This window comes from Bacillus rossius, chromosome 10 (genome assembly GCF_032445375.1).
Source record: "Bacillus rossius redtenbacheri isolate Brsri chromosome 10, Brsri_v3, whole genome shotgun sequence".
Classification (NCBI taxonomy): domain Eukaryota; kingdom Metazoa; phylum Arthropoda; class Insecta; order Phasmatodea; family Bacillidae; genus Bacillus; species Bacillus rossius.
In genome coordinates, this window is record NC_086337.1 from 59,277,592 (window position 1) to 59,300,627 (window position 23,036).

Genomic DNA, 23,036 nt, shown 5'->3' on the forward strand with positions numbered 1-23,036 from the left:
TCACTGCGGGGTCAGTGGAGGAGTGGAGCACTGCCAGGAGGAGCAGCAGAAGGAGCAGGAAGGAGCAGTACTCACGATGCTGGAGCGCGAGTTGAGGTAGTCCTCGACGGGCTGGTAGGCCAGGCACGGCCGCACCTTGTAGTTGATGCGGTCGATCTCTGCGAGGATGACGGAGGGCCTCACGCGCACCGTGTGCACGGGCGGGGTCGACGAGGCCAGTCTCATGTGCGCCACGTAGGGTATAGTGTGGCAGTTGTAGCCCTGGGGAGAGTTAGAGCAGCGCCGTTGCAAAGACTGTGCGTGCGGCGACACGATCTCCGAGCCCTGGACGCTCTGCCTGCGGCACTTGGGCACTTCCTAGCACTGCCTGGGTTCCTCTACCTGTAGCACTGACTAGGTTCCTCTACCTATAGGACTGACCTGTTCAGGGATAATCCTACGGTAACATGCAATGCTCTTTTAGTTTTTCTGGGGATAACTTCTCTTACTTGCTGAACCTATAACACTGTCATATTTTCTCACATTTCTTGTAGTTTATTTCATTTACTTGTCATTACTATTTTTTTGAGCTAGCACTTTCGCATTTTATGTTTCATCCAAATGTTCTCAACAAATATTAATTAGCTACGACCAATCAAAAAATATAATTATATCATTTTAGGTATAGAAAACTTTGGAGGAAAAGAATCCAGAATATTTACTGTCAGTGAATATTTATTTGCTAGAACTGTTTTAGGTGCCCGGCGCGCTTCTTACATTTAAAAAAAAAAAAAAAAAACGATACCACAAATTTTTGAGGGGAAACTGTTTAGAATTAAAAAAAAATTAAGTGACTGCAGGTTATACGGTATGTATCGTAATGGCATTTCCTACCGAACATATCACCACAGAGGTACAGAGATCGTATCGCTACATAAAGATCGAAATATCTCTTTATATATTGATGTCTCCTATTTGTTTTAAGTATAAATCAGAGATTTAAAATTCCTAAAAATATAGGTGTATATAAAAATCAGCATTGTAGCTTTTATAGTTACTTCTTGAAAATTTGGTACTACAGAGATTTATTTGACACAGATTGCAATAAAACTGTTGGTTCACATCTTTGCAACTAAGTAAATGTTATGGGCTGTGAGTGTTTTTAATCTTGTTTTAAGGTTTCTAGGAATGCAAGGACACTTTAAAACCATTAATATAGTTTCGGTAGTATTTTTATTTTTTGTTAAAATTTGCGGGAATATGGAGTGTAAAAATAAGTAATTTTTTTTAGAAAAAACATGGTTATAAATCTGGGGATGTAAATAGGCATTACATTGATATTGAGCTTAAAAAATAATATATTTTTAGATATAGACATGTTGACTGTAAAATTTAATAGCAAATGAAAGTAAAATAAAATTATGCAAATGTGAGAAATAAAAAAATAGATATCATATTTTTATTAAAATATTAATAACTTATTAACACTTTAAAAAGTCAAAACACTTACCTGCACATATTTTAAGACAACTTAAATTTACTTAAAATTCAAATTTGAACTTCCATAATTCTTGTATTACAAAAAGGTAAAGGGAACAATTTTAGAAAATTCCAATTTGTATTCCACTTTACTCTCAGGATTCTTCGCTTCATCGAAATTTAACATATGGTTTTAGGTATTCTACATTCGATTGAAATACTATTTTCCCGATAGGTAATAGTTAACTATTTAAACTGTACAAAATTAATTTCGTTTCATTTACCTCCCGGTTTCAAATATACTTACTGATGGCACAAACAAGTGACTCGCGTGCTCACAATGTCCTCTGACAGTTGTTAGTGAAGCAGAGAAAAGAGCAGCATGCAACCAGCGACTGACCAAGAGTTCTGAATGCCCTGGGCTAATTATGAGGACGCGCCCCCACCAGGTGACAAGTCAGTGTTTGTTTTACGCGCGCTATTTAACATTTCAAAAATTATTGTTAAAATCAGGGAGTCCCAAGCTTTTTCAGTTCACAGCGCATTTAGTTTTAGTGTATTGTCTCGGTCTAGTTGAAATATGTAGGGTAGATGCGATGATGCTAGATTAATAGTGCATGCGAATACACGAGTTCAGCGCACAAACACCCCCCCCCCCCCCATCCTCGCGCCCTAGGCTGCAGCCTAATTAGTAGAGATAGGAAAAACTCGCGGGTTCAATTACCTCCAGGATAGACTCCAATATTCTCTACACACTCGGGAAAATGCCAACTGTTCATTGGCTGCTGACTTGTGAATCGTCGCGACTGGGTGGCCTGTGATTCGACACTTCTATGAGTGAGGGTCTCTAATTGGCCCTCAGTCCTCCAGTTTAACAGTGAACCAATGGCAGAAGCAGCACTGAGGTATAATTATTTGAATTTTAGCATAACACGAAATGAACCCGCGAATTATTCAGGTCTCTACTAATTAGCCTAAGGGTTAATCATGCCCTGCATGCAACGACGACTGTCACTCACCCTGCCGATGTCCGTGTGTCGCGGCAGCTGTGGTCCGCCATGTCCGGCCCAGTCGAGGCCCAGTCGAGGCCCAGTCGAGGTCCAGTCGAGGATTGCAGAGGAGAGGAGAGGACCCGAGAGGCATGGACAGAGGGACAGACAAACAAAACAGAAGGACGTTTAGCTGATGCCCACTACAATGACTAACATACACGAGCTGCATATAGAGGAGTTGGTGACGTCATTCCAAGGGAACGCCGTGTGCACCGTGTGCGCAGGGTGTGGTGTGAGGTTATGTCGTCCGTGGAGTGTGCGCATGCGCAGTGCGGAGTTGAGTTGGGTTCGTGAGCGACGGTGGAAGGTTAGAGTAGACGCGACACCCTATTCTTTGACCGTCCGGAAACTACGGCACGATTGCAACGTTATCTTAGAATACCTAAGTAGTTTCTTCTGAAAAAATTATTTAGTTTGTATCCAAAACATTTTAAAATCAGTCTTCTTAAAAAAATTGGAGAAATTCAAAATACACTTATATAAAAAATAATTTGCTATGAATTCGTGTTTAAATGCTTGGCTAATATCACTTTATAATATATATAATGTATTTTTAGATTATTTTTTGATATTAGAAAAAAATAATTACACATTATAAAGTATTAATATATTTTTTAGTAATTGTTAATACAATAACACACTATGTAGGGAACGATTTTAAGGTTAACACATTGCAACCATCACTATGAGTTAAATATCTACTCTACACCAAGAAATGTTAATTGAAATGGTTTATTTACAAGTCAACGTAAATCTGGCATAACACTGAAATCTAACTACTCTGTTATTTTCGAGTAGTTGATACAGTTCCACGAATTATCATGTGAAAAAATTATATATAAGTTTCTTTAAAACAAATTTAAGTAATAATATCATTTGGGTGATCAACCATTGTGTTATCGTCAACAGTGGCACTGAAGTGGCCGACGATAGCAATTGGGGAAGGCGTGTGGATTACCAGAAGTTGGTAAAAATGACTGGTGGTTAGTTATGTTAGGCTCAGTGGGTAGCGGAGTGTGTTGAGAAATGTTAGTAGCGGGAGCGTGTTTGTTTCTAGACACGGCTTTTAGGAGAGGGGGGTAGGGGTGTTAGTATGGGGAGCGTGTTGTTTCTAGACACGGATTTTAGGAGAGGGGGGTAGGGGTGTTAGTAGGGGGAGCGTGTTGTTTCTAGACACGGCTTTTAGAATAGGGGGGTAGGGGTGTTAGTAGGGGGAGCGTGATGCTTCTAGACTCGGTAGGAGAAGTGGCGGTAGGAAGTGCCGTGAGGCAGCCGGCCGGAGCTGGTGGAGCTGTAGGAAGAGTGGTAGGAGCCCGGGTAGTCGGAGTTGCGGGAGGACTTCTCCGTGGTGTAGGAGTAGGAGCCGGGTCCTGCCCCGGTGGAGCGGCTCACGCGCTCGCTAGAGCTGGAGTAGTTGCGGGTGGGGATGGAGGAGGAGGAGGAGTAGGGGTCCCGGGTGGAGGACCTGGACTGGGTCTCGGAGTTGTAGGAGTAGGAGTACTGCTCCTCGGCGCGGCGCGGCCGGTCCACGGTGTCCGTGACCACGTAGTGGCGCGGCGTCTGCCGACAACAGCACACCACCCACTGCTCTCGCGGTCGTCCCACACACAATGACGTCACCAACACACAGCCCAGTAACAGCCTGACAGAGGAGGAGCAGGTCTCTCCTGGCTCCAGGAATGCAGAAACACTTCAATTGGCTGTATACACGCATATATGATCTACATTGAATTTTCAGAAAGCAATAAACAGTTATATATATACTTTTTTGTTATTAAGATTTTAAATTTTGATTAAAAACACTTTAAGATATTTGAATAAAAATTATTGCCTTTAATAAATAAATTACTTCCACTGATATTTAACTCAATTGATAGAAAATTTTCTGAGCAATACAAACAAATTAGATGAATAAAATAATGCCACTTTGCCTACTCCTCACGGACGGGCACTAGAAATAAAATACATTAACTAAATGCTAAGTTTAAAGTACAAATTAGCATTGTTGTATAATCTTCATTTTAATATATATAGTTTAAAACTACATATTCTTGGAATATTGTACATTTTTACATTCTTTTAATGATTCATGCAATAAGGAATTTTGATTTAATACAATTTTTTGGCGGTATGCCTTTGAAGTTTTTAACTTTTTGTCATGACAAACAGTGCCCAACTGCAATAGCATTGTCAAAATAGTTGTGTTAATAATTGTGAATTAAATAAATCATTGCAAATATTAATATTATATTTCAAGGTAATTTAGTTATAATGCACAGTGCAGCAAATAACTGCATAAGTTACAGTTCAATACAAAATTCAAACCTTAATTATTAAGAATTTATTATATTGTAACAAAAAGTAATTATTTTTTTGAAAGAGCTGGTGCAATCAATGATAAAGCTATTCCTCAAACTATATAATTTTTCATTAAATAAATAAATTTTAGGTAAAATTTTTCAAACAGGTTCAATAAAGTATGCACTGTTAAAGTTCATTGACTTTAGTATTTTGAGATCAGATCTTTGCACTATTTTAGAAGCATATAGTTTTTTTTATCGAAGTTGGCTGTTTTGTTTTAAAGTGATTGAAGATAATTTATTTAACCAAACCATCCACTGTTTTTTCTAAACTAAAAAGCTAGTATCTGAAAAGACATGCTGCAGATCTAGTATTAATTATATTACTGTAATGTTTTATAAGTTTGATTATAATCATCTGACCAAAATTTTAAGATATCTTCACCACATAATATTTTATTTTATAAGGTAAATTTTAATGAGTCACTAGGGTTTAAGAATTTTTCCTGTAGTAAGTAATCAAGGAAAGGTTGTTATTCTTATGAACAAATAAGAAAATTATTACTATGTATGTTTTCCAAATATTTATTATCCATGTTTCACAGTTATTTTACAATCGATGAAAGTCAAATACAAGCAACACATGTTACAATATGTTAATTGTAGTGTTAACAAAGCTGTACAACATTGGAATATCTAAACTAAATAGGTAAAGAAAACAATTAGTCATTAAATTCACCAAATTAACAGTGCAAAAAAAAACCTCTACCGGTTATACTGCTGGTTAAGTATGCTAGAGAAAAAGGACGACTATATGCATATTAAATTAAATACCATACATTCCTTAATAAACAGGATCTTTAGAAAGCATTGATGGTACAAATAGTTAATATAAATTCAAAAAAATACTCTCGTAAAGCGAATTAACTGTTAAAATAAGATGTTTATCTTCGGTCCGACATGCTTGATCACTAGCTTTAAATGATCAGAGTTTTGAAATAAATTTCGAGATACCTTTCCCAATTAAATTTTGTGATATAAATCGTATGCTATTTATAGAAAGTAGTTTAAATGTTTGTTCAATTTAATTATATTCGCGCTTACTTGGTTGTGTAAAGCCTGAATACTCTAGTATGTTCTAGTCGCAGTACTTCGAATTGTAACTCCAGTCGTTGAAGGATGTAGGATGGGATGAGAAAGTGATAGTTCTGGGCAGGGAGGACAGCAGGACTCGTCTAGTCCCTCCAGGTGGCGGTGTGCGGGTGGAAGAGGACCTTCCGGTGAGTCCTGGGAGGCGCCCGGCTGCCGGCCGGGGACCTAGGCTCGGGCGCTCGTCCGTACGCCGTGAACACGGGGGGAACCTGGCTGGGGCGAGGCACCGTCGGGTAGCGCAACCAGTCCACCTGGTTCCTCTGCGAACAAGACGGTTCCGTGTGTCTGCTGGCAGAGGGACCTCGTGCGACCGTGCTATAAGCATGTGCATGCATGCTGACTGGGGCAATGTGTAGTGTTGGTAGCACCAGCTCTATCATGATGCTGTGAAGCACTTACCTTCGACTCATTTTCCCTCAAATTTGTAATTTTTATTTGTTTTGGTTGACTTGTGCACTAATATTTAAGAATAATCTCGTTTTTATTATTTAGTAGCTTTTCGGCCATATTTGTTTACCTATTTTACTTTAAAATTTTATTTGGTAATTTATTTTACTGTGTTAATCACTTAATAGTTTACTGGCTTGATTTGTTTTCTTTTATTGCTTAATATTTTTGTGTGATGCTGGCTTCAGCCCTCTTTTGTTCGCCATGTTGGTTGGTGTTTGGCGCGGTCGCTGCGAGACGTCGCTGCATAGGCGCAGTGTTGCATGCGAACAGAGGCACCCTGGACTGGGTCTTCGGCACATGATCTCGTCGGGCATGTGCCGCTCTGAGGACGTGCGGTACTCGTCGTGAGGCCAACTGCTGTGGACTGCAGAAGCACGGACTTCCGAATGGATCCAGGACTTATCGCCACAACCCGTGAGTCGTGTCCGCTCTACGTTTTAAATACTTTTCGACCCACTCACTCTCATTGACAATACAGAAGTTTGTGCAGTTTTGTTATGTTACCTCAGACGTTACTGCACTGAAATGTGCAGAGTTTAACGTGAATCAAGATAGTTGAAAAACTTAGGTTAAATTTTCCGCTGTACAGAACCGGATATCTGGTCATTAACTTTTGTAGGCAGGGGATGGGAATTATTTGACCCCTATACTGCATACTGCAATTTAGTGGGGCTACTTTTCATTCGCTCAGGTAGGAATTCACCCTTGAACTGAACTTTACCAGTGGAGCAATATACGAACATAAAAACCATATGTTTGTTTAGGAGATGTTTATGAAACTTTTACTGGTACATAAATCATTTTGTGGTGCCCAGTATTTGCTTCGTGCTAATCGTCAGGCAATGATAAATAATTAACCTGTTGGTGTTAGATTCCCATCCTTCTGAACTTTCAAGAATCACATTTTTGGCGAGCCTTAAAACTTTGATAAGAAATTTTTAACCTTTCAACTTAGTTAACATGGTGCTAGCTTATTCGTCTGACATCTGCAGTGAGAGATATGTAATTTGACATTCATGCTGTTCAATTTGAGTTTACGTTTTTATATCTGCTGCTTACGTGAGACAGGTAACGAGTCATAAGCACGGAATTAACTTTAGATGTTTGTTCTGCAATGTGTAACCTACTTTGAGTACTCCCAGGCAGTCAAATGCCAAAGATTAAATTCTGAATAAACTTTATTACCTTACTTGTGGGCTTAAAGACTATAAGATGGTGTCAGCGATTATTTGTACATTTAATTATGATTCAGCATTAATGCTATATTGCGGGCCATTTCGATATGCTTGCAAAATAATTTGTCTAAAACAGAAAATGATGACTGTTTTATTTATACGAAGTCATGTCTATTTGTTGTAATTAGTAATTATTTTTTTATTTTTAATACTCTGGTGTTTTTCCGGGCTCGACTCTAAGATTTTGGGAAAATCTCTGTTATGAAAAGATATTCCGTCCGGTCACTCGGATTGATGATTTTACATTCACAGCTTTTGAAACTTTGGACTTTGGCTGGTATTTTGGGCTTTTCAGTCTGTAGTTTTAATTTGAAAATCCCAGGGCCAGAAGGGTAGCAATGAAGTAATAAGGATCCTCTAATAATCAGATGACTCACATACATAATGTGTTTCAAAATGGTAGCGGCGAAGACAAGCTCGGTTGTTTACATGTACCGCGAGAGCTGGGCAGACACGGGTCTGGGATGCAGTACCGTCGGGTCATGGGCCCGGCAACCCTGGTTCCTGAGCGAACAAGATGGCCGGCTAACAGGACAACTGCTCACGAGTAGCGGGGTTGGTAGCTACGATCCAGAAATTAGCTGTTAAACATGCACATTTACTGGTTGAAATAGTACGTCCTTGTTTAATATCGTCTGCGCACAAGCTACTACAAATAAAATCGCACAGTGAACACGCTTTGTTAGTAATAATTCCATTTAGGGACTTAATCCAGAACTTCTATAACTTAAATACTTAATACTTGAGACAAGAGAAAATATTGACAGATGATTAAAAGCAATGGTGGTTAAATAACACTTTCCAAGTCATAAAAAATTACCCTTGAGTATTGTAAAAGCGTGTCAAGGTCGCGTCGAAAATATATGGAGTGCTGATAAAAAATTAACTTCATAACAATGTTTTAACCCACAATTAATTATATTATAATATAATGAGCATGTTTGAATTTTCTGCTGCTGATATGTAAGTATCTTTTGTCTCACTGCAAGTTTTGTTGGTCTGAATATTTATTAGAAACACACATGCATGGTCATTAGCATGTGTTGTTTACGAATGAAATGAGCTCAGTGGAATGATACAGATACTAAGAGTCCGAGTGGACGCCCCAGTAGAGCTGACGAAATGTCACGCCTAGACCCAAATCAGACATGACATGGGCGTCGTTGTGAAACCGAACTGAAGCGAGTTCTGGCAGCTGCTCCCAGGCTGCTTGTGGAAAAATAAACTTCTCTGAGCCGCGGCCAAGGCGAGTCATGGCGAGGTGACCACCCAGGCTGCACTGTCGTAACGAACTGCTAGGACGTAGAAGCGCGAAGGAAACATCGACAGTTGTGAATGGAGAGACTCACTTCGCATACCAACCATGTACCCATACATTCGTGTGCGTTTGCAACCACTATTGACATATCTTAAAAATTCCACGGATTGTTAAGCCTCAATGAGGAATTTGTGTTCTTTCTAAGGCAAAAATCTTTTGATGTTTTTCGAATTCCTAATTTTTGAATTTTCGAGGAATAAAACTGGATTTTTTCCCTCGAAAAAGAGACATTTTTTGAGATATATTGGCGGAATGTTTTTTCCAAAAACCTAGAAATTGTGGCGAATTTTGGGCAAATTTGGGCAAATTTTGAAGGTTACGGTCATCCAAGATAGCCGCAGTGACGTCACAATTCAAAATGGCGGTTCGGTTCTTGGCTCCACAACCTGCATCCTGTGCCAGGAGCCCCATTTATATACTACTCAAGAGTTTCGTTTCACATTAAAGTCACCACTCTACATTGCTAGCTAGTCCAAGGGTTAACTTGATGTTAAGTGTTAAACTTAAACTGTGCATAAAAATCCAATTTGTAGGTCATTGATTAGGAGTCAAATATATAAGTGAAATTTGAATGTTATTGAGACCAACATTTTTGTGTTTATAGTTTTCACAGAAAATAGCTCTGCAGAGCTCGAAAGATAACTATATTGTGAAGTGCTGTGTCTAGTTTTGATCTGAAGGATAATTATTATTCTGATAACTTCATTTTACTTATGTTTGAATATCTATATAGTTTTAAAAATAAATAACTTGCAGTCGATATTTATATCGTATGATGTGCTGGTGCTAATTGTACTTATAGTTCGTTTACTTTTCTCAAAGCCAAATATTTTGACAACTTGGCAAAGATAGTTCGCCCAATGCGAGGTGACAGGGATCCGAACGACTATAATAATTATTGAAGAATTTGGCACTAAAATGTTAGGCAATAGGAGGTTTAAACGAATGTCATGTTTTTACTGTGTAAGATAGTATGGTGGTAGTTACGAAATATCAGCTCTGACTGTAATTTTTAACCATTGTGAAGATACTTATCAGGAAAATTTAACGCTTGATTCGCACAAGTACAATTAACAGTGCAGACCATTGTATTCTTTCAGTTCTGAAGCAGCAGCTGGCCCAATTAAATCTAGCACAATCAAGCTAACGCGACAAGTTCTTTGTGGTACTGCCAGAACATCCGAGGCTATTTTCGTCACTCAGGTATACAGACTTCAGTTTTAGCTTAGAAAGAATACAGGAGCTGCAATATTTAATTGAAAAAAAAAAAACACATGGGTCACTTCACCGTATGGTATTTATGAACAGTTGGTATAGTCTGGGAAATGCCTCCATTTTGGAGGCGTGGGAACCTATAATTCACAATCCTCTGAAATGTTTGCACGGTATCATGTGCGCATTTGTTACTATCGTGGATGCGCATACTGGCAACATATTCGGCCCCCGCCGTCAGATAAATCTGCGCTCTGCACCCTTCCTTGCGATCATTTTAAATTTTAAACACAAGATCAGTATTAACTTTGCAAATGCATCTTTAAACCTAACAGCACTGTATTATTTTATTTTGAAAATAACATAAACCCAGGCCCCCTGAATGTTTTATTTTTTGTTTGGTGATAGGTAAAAATACACACACCTGCAAGAAAAGGTTTACTTCTGGAGTAGTAACATTAAAATGCGAATAACTTTAAAAACCTGAGAGAAAGGAATCTGTCTTAAGAAAAATTGTTACAAAATAGTTAAGGAGAACAAAGTGGTATAATTAAAGGCCATTACTGGTAAAGCACTCCCTTTATGGCTAGTACCTGGGATGAAGTGCCCCTTTGTCTCCACCCCAGCCCTTGACGAGCCGCTAGATTTACACCAGGTTGCATTTAAACACGTTATTTTGAAATTGTGCATTGTTTTCTCTACAAACGAGATGGGTTTAGCTCCCACGGATTAGGAATTTTTCATTTGTGATATTTCCTTCCAAGGTTCAGGAATGGATTTTGTTGGCCTCTCGACGCCCAGACATTGGAAAGTAATGACAAACCACTGTCGAATCAGCCTTTCATAAAAACCTGCATTACCTGTAGACACCATTTTCATAACTAAGAAAAATGAGAAATTGACATCATCAACAACTCAAAAAGAATAAATAACTTTGCATATATCTTATGCGAAATCTAGGAAGTTATGGCTGCCTTATTATTAGTCAAATTCGGGCCTAAAGCTTGTTACAACTTTGGTTACAGTTTACCTCTCAAATAAATTGAAAACCAACACTGATGATATACCCTCAAGTTACAAACATCGTATGCATTATGTGGCCAAGCTGTGAATATAAACATTTGAATGTTGGATTGTTAAGGGGACATGGCTAAACGACAGGCGATACTCAGAGCAGAATGTCTTCAGTGACGTTATAATTCCCTCACAAGGCATTTTCCACGAACACATGTGTGTCAAATCTCACGATCCCAAATTTGAATGAGTTTCCACGGGAGTGACTCTGACCTTTTGAGAAGCTCGTGTCCACTGTACACGAGGCGCAAGCCCACTTCAAGAACTAGTGTCAAGAGCACCTGCCCACTCCCCGTTCAAGAGACAGCCAGTTGGCAAGACCGGGCCTGCATTCTGGTCTATTTCTAACTCTCGTGTTGGCACGAATGGCGTCAGCGAAACATTGTGGATGGCGGGTTCGTGGTTAATGAAAAATAAAATTCTGGGTAGGCTGTATTTTGGGCTACAACCGCCAGGGGCTTGTTTCGGGAATTTACACCGCGCTGAATGGCCCATCGTTCACAACCACTGGCTCAACTGACTCCACGTCAACATCAGAATCATCAGAGTCAATATCCACGTCAATCACCAAACAATTTTCTGCGTTTCCCGTCGCTTCTCGCGGGGTGGACGACTGAGGCTCGCTCGAAAGCAAATTTCGCGCCTCGTTTGGGTGCTTGTTTTTCCTCACTGGCTCATTTCTTTCGGCTACTTTTTGCCTTATTCGATTTCTAAAATTACTTAATTACTTTTATGGTTTTGTATTTGATATTTAGCTTCGTCAGAACAAATGCATTACTTAACGGCGTGCCGGCAGCTGATAGTGACTGTTACAAATAAGAGTCCCTTGTGAAGTCATTGAATTTATTTTTTGGAGGACTGCAACAGTAATAACACTGTTAATATACATACATTATGATATGGCTTCAGAAAATCTCATTCTGTGTCATTTCTATCTTTACGAAGACAAATTTCTCCCGTTTTGAACGATGAACTGTTGCAATGGCGCCGGAGCGGCGCAGACTGCCGGACGCGCGCCGGACGTGACGCGACGGCGCCGGACGCCGGGAATAGCAGCGTCGCGACGCCCTGGGGCCTGCCCGCGCATGCGCCCTGAGGCCTGCCCGCGCATGCGCCCACAGACACGCTGCTGCACCGCGAGCCTCTACACTCGAGTGCAACTCGACTGGGCATCCCACCTAGTCTGATTATCACTCAGTTGCGAAGCCTCGTCTTACATTTTACAAAACAATAAAAAATTAACACCACGGATAAAAAATTGCAATGAATTTTTAAAAAGGCTAATTAAAAATCATATTAAGAGATCACAGCACTTAGATGTATATAGAAGCAAGATTATATGTTGCACAGGGATAGAACTGAAATAATGGGCGAAATCGACGTAATATACACCCGAACACCAAAATGGAGGAGATTACAAAGAAAATCCACAAAATGCACGGCAAAACCCAAACGAAGGAAAATTTAACCTAATCACAACATTTTTTCTATTAAAACATAGAATTGATTTCATAAATTTAGGCTTTCATTTAAAAAAGTAAAATATATGTACTAAATAAAATAAAATAATTATGTATGGGCTTTTCAAACTAGAGTAAATAAAAGTATTAAATGCAGTTTTGCTCTGTTTGTCATGGAAAAATTCCATAAGAAAAATAAAGATTAAAAAATTCACAGAAAAATGATTCGAACAATAAGACATTAACATAAAGTAAAATTTAAATTTGAAAATGTTGACACCAAAATAAACTTAAATTACAAACTAAACCATTGGATTTCAACTGATTTAAACGTTATGTATATTTAGTAGTTCTAATAAAATAATGTCTTATTTTGGTATTTCAGTAATTTTATGTATTGATGGATAATACTTTAAAGAAATAAGAAACTTATCAAAATATAAACCACAAAATCTTTTTTTCAGACATTGCATTAAAAAAAAAGTTTAGCTGTACTTTTTATTTTCTTATTTATAATTTTCTCGTAATATAAGGGATATTACAGAATAATATCGAATGTTTTAGTTGCAGTTTTTTGTTGAACTTGCTCTCATCAATATATGTAGTATTGTTTTATGAACAAATTTTATGTGTTTTACCACTAACAGTTGAATCAGTTGATCAACATAACTATGCTTGATTTATTATTTACATTTCATTGTTTAGTTTTTAATGACGACAAAGAAGAAATCCACCATTATTAATTATGAGATTTTCCCATTTATAACACCGTAAAATCTTGGCTTTACTGAAAGTTTTTTTACTCTATAAATTAATTTTTTGTTTAGACTTTTTCTGAACTTCCTCTTCAACTGTCACGTTTTTTTTAAATTCATATTCCAAATATTTATGAAGATAGTATTGGGAAATGGAGCAAAAGATGTTAAGTCGTTTGCATTATCCAGACATGAAACGAAAAAATGAACTTCTAGTGAGTGACCTATAAAATTATGAAAATATTGAATATTTGCCTCGCTCTTTATAAATTGCAGATATTGTGTAGGATCTGGCATTATTAAAAAGTAATGTGCAGTTGGTATGAGTGAACCTCCATAAAAACTGGAATGATGTCGTGGAACTGCCCCAACCCTGCGTGGTGGGTGTGCGCGCGGACGGCTGCACTGGGCTTCGCCAGGAGAGGCCTGGAGGTCCGAGCCCGCCGCTGAGGGCCGGCGGCGACACTGGACGCTCGGCGTCTCGACGCCCGTGGCGTGGGCGAGGCCAGGCACGGCGTGACGTCACGGCGGGACGCCGCGTGGCTAAATTTGGGCCGGGCGTCCGGGTCGAAATTCTAGACGGCGTGAACCCAGGGGGAGGGGTAGGAGCCGCGGGAGGGGAGGGCGCGTTGTAAACCTCCTTTAACCCCTCCCTCACCCGCTCAGTCCGCGACCTTTGCACAATAGCTGTCCAGATGCTTGCGTGCCTTCGTGCCAAGATAGCCACAACGTGCCCCACATTGTTCTACTTAGCCTTGGATCCACGGGTTTATTCAGTTTGCATCAAGTCATAGACAATCACGAGGAAACCTTCCCTCTTTTCTATGGGCGGACTGAATTTCAAGTGTCATAACTTCTATAACTGACCTTTTTTTTTTGGACCTGTACTGATCTAAAAAATATCAGTGTCCGAGTGAACAATCGTCAATGGAACAATGTTCTTTTGGATGTGCATATGAAGAGCCGATGTAAAATTGCAAAAAATATTTTTTTTTTCATCAAGATATTTTACAAAACTCTGAACATTATTTTTTCTTTAATAATTCGAGGAAATTATTTTTGCATGTACAATATTCTGTCAACTAAGATTATTCAAACATGCAGCAACTGTCCATATAAGTGCAGAACGAACTTCTTCGTTTACCAAATATATTAAGAAAATTCATGTTACAGACATACACAAAGTATATTGAAGCAGAACCATAAACATGTTTTCCTGTTGTAATTAATTGTCTCTAATGAAGACGAATCTTGAGTAATTTGTCATTTCAACGTAGCAGCATCTTGTAAATGACAGGATTGAGCCCACTCGACTACTGGAAATTAGTAAAGCAAATACCGCATGTTCCAGGTAATACTAATTCGTGTAATTAAATAAAGCCAGTGAAATTGTGAACTGTATACAGGCATATACAGAGTGGTAGAGTTCTGTAAAGATGTTTAAACACGGTGCGTCAGTCCCTAGTGGTGGGCGTTGTCTTGCTGGGTTTGAAAAGAAACCAGTAGACTAGGCACACAAATCAATAACACGTATAACTATGATAAAACATAAATCGATCATTAGGTACAAGAAACTTCGAAGTTTTGAATTATAATGTAGACGTACTTTTTGCCATTGGATTCTACTGTATCGCCTCTAAGATGGAAATATTTTTTCTTGAAATTTCCCTTCCTTTAGAGGTATGATGTTCAGTCAGTGAGTCGGTTAATTCCTAAACTATGAACACTTCCAGCGGAATGAACCAAAACATCATTTCAACACCATACAGTTTTCAAAGGCCTTGTACATACAACTTTCATGAAGTCAAGCCTAACTAGCCCGCAATCTGCGAAAATGTCATACTCTGGCTGAGAATTAAACCTACGTACTCCCAATCTCCGATGGCGACCATCTTGGATCCATCCTCTTGGATTTACATTTTCTCCTGCTCCATCATTTAATTTAAGTCATTCAAAATTCTCCTGCTGTACCTTTTCACATACTCTATTAGACATTCTTTAAATTCGTTCATCTTTCTGGAGCCATCTTAAACTGTCTTCTACTGGTGGAAGCCATCTTGGTCCTCACATTGTGTGATAGAGTGTGTCAGTGTTCTTTCGAGGTTTCAGGAAGTAGTAGCTCGAAAACAAACCGAAATTGCAGGTTTCAGCACGTTGCAGTAAAGTCTGTAAGTTTTCTCAGTCAGCTCAATAGAATTCCATGTAAAAATTTTTGGATGCAAAAAAAGTTCAGATGATAACCAAGCTTCTACTATGCTACGTTGAGCATTTCAGTTACAATAGTTGTGTTCGAATTTTTAATATTGGTCTTTCATTTCACCGACTCTTGTTTTAAACATATGGCTTTACATACAGCCTTAAAGTGAACATTCCATTAGTGTTATGGGAAGTAACGTGAAAGGTTGAGGCAGTCTTACAGAGCCAGTGACCTGTTATTATGTTGTCCATGTTGGTACGCACATATACACTTCGCTGAGGCGGAACGCCATATTTTCGCACAATAACGTGAGGTTTCACGTTCAAAGTACCAGACTTTCGGTACCGTGTTAGCTGTCTTTTGAACCTCTCTGAGAAATTAATGTTCAGCTATGTGGTCATGCTATGTTCATCATCACATTAACTTACAGACTAACATGCATGTCTAACATTACGTGAGTTTTCTTTGCCCCATGTACACGGGTTGATTGACTTGACATACCTTGGGTAGGAAATATGTTATAGAATTTCGAAATCCAGACTTCAGAACAAAATGCGTGTTTTTTTATATTTGTCACATTTAAAATGATTTCTGGAAACTACTTTCAAAATCACTAAGAAATCATAAATTATATTTTGCAGTCACTCAAAATAGCAAAATCCATCGTTTTATGGCCTATACGTCATCTAAAACACAAACACTATATCGATTAACGTTTCAATGATACTGCTTTGAATTGGTGTTTCATGTCAACTATTTCTTCTGTATTTGATCGGGATTACATCTACAACCTCTCGAAAGTGAGTTAAGTATGTGCATTTACAAACCATGCCACCTTGGTGCTAAAAGACAAAAAAAATATGTGTAAACCGTTTTTAGGAAGCAAACATAAGCATTACAGTGAAACTTAATTTCAAGCCTTTTTTGAGAAGTGATCAAATTTTTAATTAAAATAAGCGATTATCCCAATACGTGTATGTATTATGTATGTAAGAATGTTTAAGTATATATGCTTGTGTGTAGTCATTTTTAAAATTAAAACTGAGGCAGTCATGAAATATTTTATCAATTTTAGGAATTTTTCAGACGATATCGGAATGTAACACTAAGCGTGACATATTCTATTACTAACTAACATGCATGGCTGTAAAGTTAAATTAAAATATTTTATCCGGACGAAGAGGAAAAGTGATTTTCTAATAATAAAAATACCCGTAGGGAGTAGTGACCCGAAAAAGGTTGTTGACTTTCTTTTTGAAATGTTGAGTAATTTATCTATCATCTGTACTTTATTTATAAGAGCGAAGGAAATAAATAGAAGCTCTTTTTTCAGGTCAGCCCTAGCGGAGCAGGTCGACTGGCGCGCTGCCAGCGGCCAGACTCTGCAACACCGGGAGAGCCTGTCTACACTCGGTCCGCCGTAGTGCTCATGTCGCAACGGCACTAGTTGGAGTTTATCAATTCAGAATGTGTGAAGTTGCGATCTAGCAAAATAATTTAGTTTTTTAAAATTTTATTAGCAGATGGAAAACTTCGTTACATGTTTAATGAATAGGTCTTTTTTAAAATCAATTTACTGCCACTTCACGTTGTTTTACCGCGGGATTACTGATTGCTGACTAATGTATTCCACGCAGGGTCAACAATTCTTAACTTGAGTGATATTTTTTCTCTGTTTTATGAAAACCTAACAAGAATAATTAATTAAACATAATATAATGGACAAACTTCATCGCTGGTTTGCACTAGTTGTCACGGGAAAATAACAACAATCGAGAAAACAATATGAATACGTAAAAACACGGAGAAAAATCACCGTGTTTGTTTGTGCTGTCTGACTTAATTATTTCAAAATTATTATCTGCGTTGTCTAGGGATACCATTTGACACCAGCTGATTCTGGCATGCTATACTGAATTTATATATTCATCTTTTTGTCCATTCTTGACGTTTTTTCTATGGCAACCAGCGTGTACCAGCCGAGGTGTTTTGTCTATGAAACTATACTAACCTTTTCAGTCTGTTCGTCAACTGAAGTGGACAGATGATATCTTAATGATAAATGGATTAATTAAACTTTGAATGTGTGAGTCATGGTGTAGTCTACATTTTAGTCGTCATAAATCTTTAGGACTGTTGAAAAAATATTATGTTAAGTTATATGTTACAATGTATAATGTATATATGTTCGTTCGTCCGGAATCTTAAATCTCCAAAAGTTGTTCACCGAATGCATTGAAATTTTGAGACAACGTTGCATTTCGAATACGCGCGTGTTTTTATATACATATGTCACACATATGTCCGGTATAAATATAGATAAATCTATAGATAGGTAAAAAAAATAAAAATAAATGAATGTTTTTGTGTTCGTCTTTTGTTTTGTAAAGTTAAAGATATAGATAGGAAGATATTGATATATAGAGATAGAGATATATAGAAGTGTAGAGAGAAGGAGATACACAAATATATAGAGGGTTAGAGTGAGGGATATCTATAGGTATAGACAGTGGCGTAGCCAGGATTTGTGTATGGGGGGTGTTAAGAAGCATGGCCGCCCCCTCGTATTAAAGCGTGGGGTCCGGGGGTCCTCCCCCGGGGAAATTTGGATTTTAAGGTGTAAAATAGTGCTATTTTAGCAGTTTTCGGTTCTTAAATTTAAATATTGTAATGATAAAATTTTTATTAATTGTAATATGAAATTTGTTTGAGTGACGAATAAGAAATTAATTAAATATTTGGTGCTAGGGGGGGGGGAGGGTTTGAACCCCTAACCCCCCCCCCCTGGCTACGCCCCTAGGTATAGAGAGATGGAGAGAGAGATATATAAATAAGGAGGTATATTGAGATATAGATAAAAACATAGAGATATGAAGATATATGAATATATACATAGTGAGGGATAGAGAAATATAGAGATTTTATATATAGATAAATATAGTGAGATTTATAGAGCCTCATATGTAGAGAGATAGAGAGATTATTTATACCTACGTACTTCTAATTACAAAAAAAATAATGAAAGAGGCATAGCAAGGCATGCCGGACATTAGCTAGTATGTAATATTATACAGGAAATGTGTTTATTACTACATAAAATATAAAAAAAATTTTATAAAAAAAATTATGTTAGGAAATGACAAAGTGTAACTGAAAGCGTTAAATGCATCTCCCCCGCTGTTGGGTGTAGAATGAACAAGTGTTCCAGTCGCACCCAGGGTGGGACCACCAAGGTGAAGCTCGTGTCGGACCGTGCAGGGCGCAGGGTACGAGCCACGACCCTGGCTCGGGCCGTGCAGGGCGCAGGGTTCGAGCCACGACCCTGGCTCGGGGTGCGGTACTGCGCGAACCACCTCCCTTTGCCGCTCCACTCGGGACATGACGTCACCGACCAGCCCTGATGACGCAATGACTGCTCGGCCGCGCACACAGTCTCTGAGCTCATCCGCCATCTTGGATTCTCGGTGTCATTCCTGGTTCCTGGATTTCATGGAGATATCATCCGAAGACGGGACTGCAGAAGTTAATGCCCGCCCTTCTGCGCCATGCTGGTTACTTCGTTTCCTTGTCTTCGCTATTTCACGAGCACTTTTCATGTAAGCTCTCTTGGATTTTAGTTGCTCCTCAAATATTCTCAACAGGTATTTACTATCTAATAGAAGTAAAAAGTCACGCAAACTGCTCTTTATTATGATCACTTGTTCGACCTTTTACAGCTAGAAATTTGTGTATGCAACCTTTTATTGATTCTTTTACTTATATCATTTCTAATAAATAGGTGGTTGAATGTGCAATAATTAATATTTTATGGACACGCAATTTTTTACACGGCTGTTTCATTAAACTCGCAATTTCTCTGTCGATGGGAATTACTTACATTAAAATGATACAATAATTTCAAAATAAGACATTGATCATTTCCATGCAAGTGGAAATTTTTCTTCCCAGAAACGTTTTACATACCTAATTTGATGTAAGACCAATAATATTTGTAAGATTTTGTCTTGAATTAAAAACAAATATGTATATTACTCGTGTAAACAACATTTTAAAAGAATTTAAGTAGTTAAGTTATTCAACTTATCGTCCAAAAGCTATAACGCTGTGCTATTGAGACGAATATATATTAAACGCAGTTTTTTGGACATACGCCATTGCAGTTGTGCACTATTTGTCATGGAAAAATTTCGAAAAACAAAAAAAAATATATATAAAATAAATATGATTAAGTTATTTCAAAGGAACTCTTGTGCTGTATGATATTTATATATTGAACATTTTTTGTCCGTGCTGTCGTCGTGGTGTTGTCCGCAATACTTGTTCAGTTCCATCGCTGGTTCCGCTTGTCCGACGTCAGCTGATTCAGTCTTGTTTTATGTGAATTTTTTATCCTCATATTTTTTTTTCTGAAATTTTCCATGACAAATAGTGCAAAACTGTAATGGCTTATGTCCAAAAAAAACTGAACTAAAACTGAATTCCCCATTGCATGAATCATTTAAATAACGAATATATATTTTTGCGTATATACACACACAAACCAAAGTAATGGATTTATTTTTGATTTATTTAAAATTATTATTTGTTTTCATACACTTAAAAAAGACACAAATTAAAATTACATATATATGTTGAAAAAAAGTTAAGGTTACATTTAAGGTTGTGATTTTATATATTATTTTAGCACACACAATATATTTTTTTTAATGATAATAAACAAAAATTTTCACGCTTTATGTAACATATTCGGGGTTAAAACGTTTTGCATGATTATCTATTACATGGCATTTTAATGTGTAGTAACAATAAATAAATAAAGCGTACAGCGAGGTAAAACTCACATCTCAAATTTATGTGTCCGGCCGTGTACGTGTAATCACAGTCTACGCGTGGTTTTCACGTATCGTGTCCGGCAGTGTGCAAGTTACAAGCGAGCCTGGAAGCGCCCGATGACTGACGAGCTACGAGAGGTACGAGCGCGAGTTCTCGCATTCCGCGACCGGCGGTGTACGCGGGCTCGGGCTCCGTGTCCGGCAGTGTACGTGCGGCACTCACCGTGACGGAGTACGAGGTGATGGTGGGCCGGCTGCTGTAGGGCCGGCGGGTCGTGTAGAAGTCCGACTCGTACACCATGGCGGCGGCTGCGTCGACCAGAACGAAGAGAGAGGAGTTTGTCGAGATTCCCGGTCGTTCGACGGCGGCGACTGGCGGCGGCGGCCTCCTGCTCGGGGCCTAGAGGCGGCGCGCGCGTCACGGGCTATTCCCGGCCCCCGGTGTGGGGCGGGGCAGGTCCGGGGGCGGCGCCCCTCCGCCCCCTCCGCCCCCTCCGCCCCTCCAGCACTTTGTTCACACCGCCGACATTTCTGTGTGGACGAAAAATGTAAAACCTTTATACTGTTAATTTCGACCTTTATGTGGACATTACATAAGTAGGACTACTATCATACTGTCGGAAAAAAAAGGAAGGGGGGGGGGGGGGTTGTCTATAAAGTCGGTTTACGGACGATAATTTTACGTGATAACGTCATAAGAAAACATAGATGAAAAATTGCATACTTTTTAATTTTCAAGTATTCTTTACAGTTTTTTTGCAAAATTTAATTTAAATAATTTGTTTAAATATAATCACGAAAAATTAGTTAAAAGCCCGCCTTGACCTGTTTGATATTATAGAAGATTTTCTCGCACGGTGGTTGGCCGGTTCTTGCACGCTCGGCTCAGGCGGAACGTGACAATTTTTCGTGCGAGCAGCCGGCTTTTATCGATTTATGAGACGTTATCACGTCAAAGTATTTTGAATTGCTCATACCACCGACATTTTTGTGTGGACAGTAAAAACAGTTTTTTTTGTGTCCAAGAACCTTCATACTATTAATTTCAACCTTTATTTGGACATTACATAGGTAGGACTACTATTATACTGTCAAAAAATGATTTTTCTATATATATATATATATATATATATATATACATATATATACACATATATATATATATATATATATATATAGAGTTCCTTTTCATATGCAATGTTGGTTATTTCATTTTCTTCTCATTGCTGTTTATTGAAAGCTCTTCCTGTAAATCCACCCCACAGGAGCTCAAAAAAAATTTTAACAGTTATTTTCTAATTATTTATCCAACAGCTATAAACAGGTGCGCAAGTATTTATTATTTAGATTACTTGCATGGTGTTGTACAGCTCGAAAATAGCGTTTGTTATGTATCTGGTGAGAGATGTTGTGATTCGACAATAAATGCACAAGAGGTGTCGATGTAAATTTACGAAGAAACCCTCAAATAAAAAATAATACAATATAAATAAAATAAATTAACTCGGCGTGTGGACCAGGGACTTTAAAAGTAACCAATGACAGGATCCTACATTTCCTGCGGATAAACATTTTTTTTTTCTCTGCTCTATCTTAGCCTCATTTTACGTCACGTTCAAATAATGACTTGGAACTGCATGTACCGCTTGATAGGACTTAGCCATCACTCACCATTACATATTGACTTATTGAACTGTTTGTACAGTTTAAGTGAGCAGCAGCAGTTATTTTTCAATTGTTCTAAGGAAGACGTGGTCAACAGTTACGAGGCAGATATTTGTATCAAAAACTTCTAAGTGGGGGTAGACGTCCGTCTGTTGGTTACACAAAGCATAAGAAAAACGTTATGACGCGAGTGAAGACGGTGCCAGTGAAACAGCTGAGTCTCTGCGACTTTCTGTCGCTCTGTCGCTCTGTCGCTCAGTCGCTGCGACAGAAAGTCGCATGTGTGTCAATTGCGTAAACATGCTTAATCGAGCGAAGTTAAGACCAGTACGAATCTCTCTGGCACGCAGCCTCAGTTCTCTGCAGTTTTGTTTGCAAATAACGACCCATCTCTGTGGCCTACTCCTCCTGACGCGCAGAGCCGAGAGTGGGCCAGTGGGCTGCGGCAACCGCGGTATTTCGGTAGCGAGCGGCCGCCACGACCTCGCAAGGTTTCATCAGTGAACCCGCGCGGCGCTGCGGAGACATCGGCGAACATCGGCGAACATCGGCGAACATCGCTGAATGGCGCAGTGCTGGCCGGCTTATCGCTTCTCGAGGCGTAACACCGAGTCGTGACGTCACAACGATGACAACGATAGTTTAACGTAGTTTTAATTTCTGTAGAGCAGCCATCCAACACAACATGTGGCGTGGAGTGAAGAAACATGTTGCATTACGTTATTTATTTCAAAAAATTTTGCTTAAGAAATTGACACAATTAACTGTCAGTTGTATGCAAGATCAAATTCATTTAAAAAAAAAAAAATTTCAAGAATTGTATTTACTGAAGTCATTTTGCGTCAGCATTTTTTTAAATTTCAGTTTAGGTAGATT

The 23,036-nt window shown here is 38.6% G+C and overlaps 1 protein-coding gene across 10 annotated transcripts in view; it reads right to left on the reverse strand.

The window, feature by feature from the left end:
- Positions 1 to 20,915, reverse strand: part of LOC134536282 (capping protein-inhibiting regulator of actin dynamics-like) — a 45,145-nt gene extending 24,230 nt beyond the window's left edge. For 4 of the 10 annotated variants that reach the window (XM_063376025.1, XM_063376021.1, XM_063376023.1 and 1 more), the window contains exons 1-3: positions 20,719 to 20,899; positions 2,478 to 2,504; positions 76 to 261 (exon numbers count right to left, since the gene is read on the reverse strand). In XM_063376025.1, the coding sequence (XP_063232095.1) occupies positions 76 to 261; positions 2,478 to 2,504; positions 20,719 to 20,796 (291 nt within the window). In that variant the 5' untranslated portion in view covers positions 20,797 to 20,899. Of the gene's footprint in view, positions 1 to 75; positions 262 to 2,477; positions 3,739 to 20,718 lie in introns of those variants that run through there. The other 6 variants (XM_063376027.1, XM_063376026.1, XM_063376022.1 and 3 more) reach the window with 6 other exon arrangements.
- Positions 20,916 to 23,036: the final 2,121 nt, after the last annotated feature.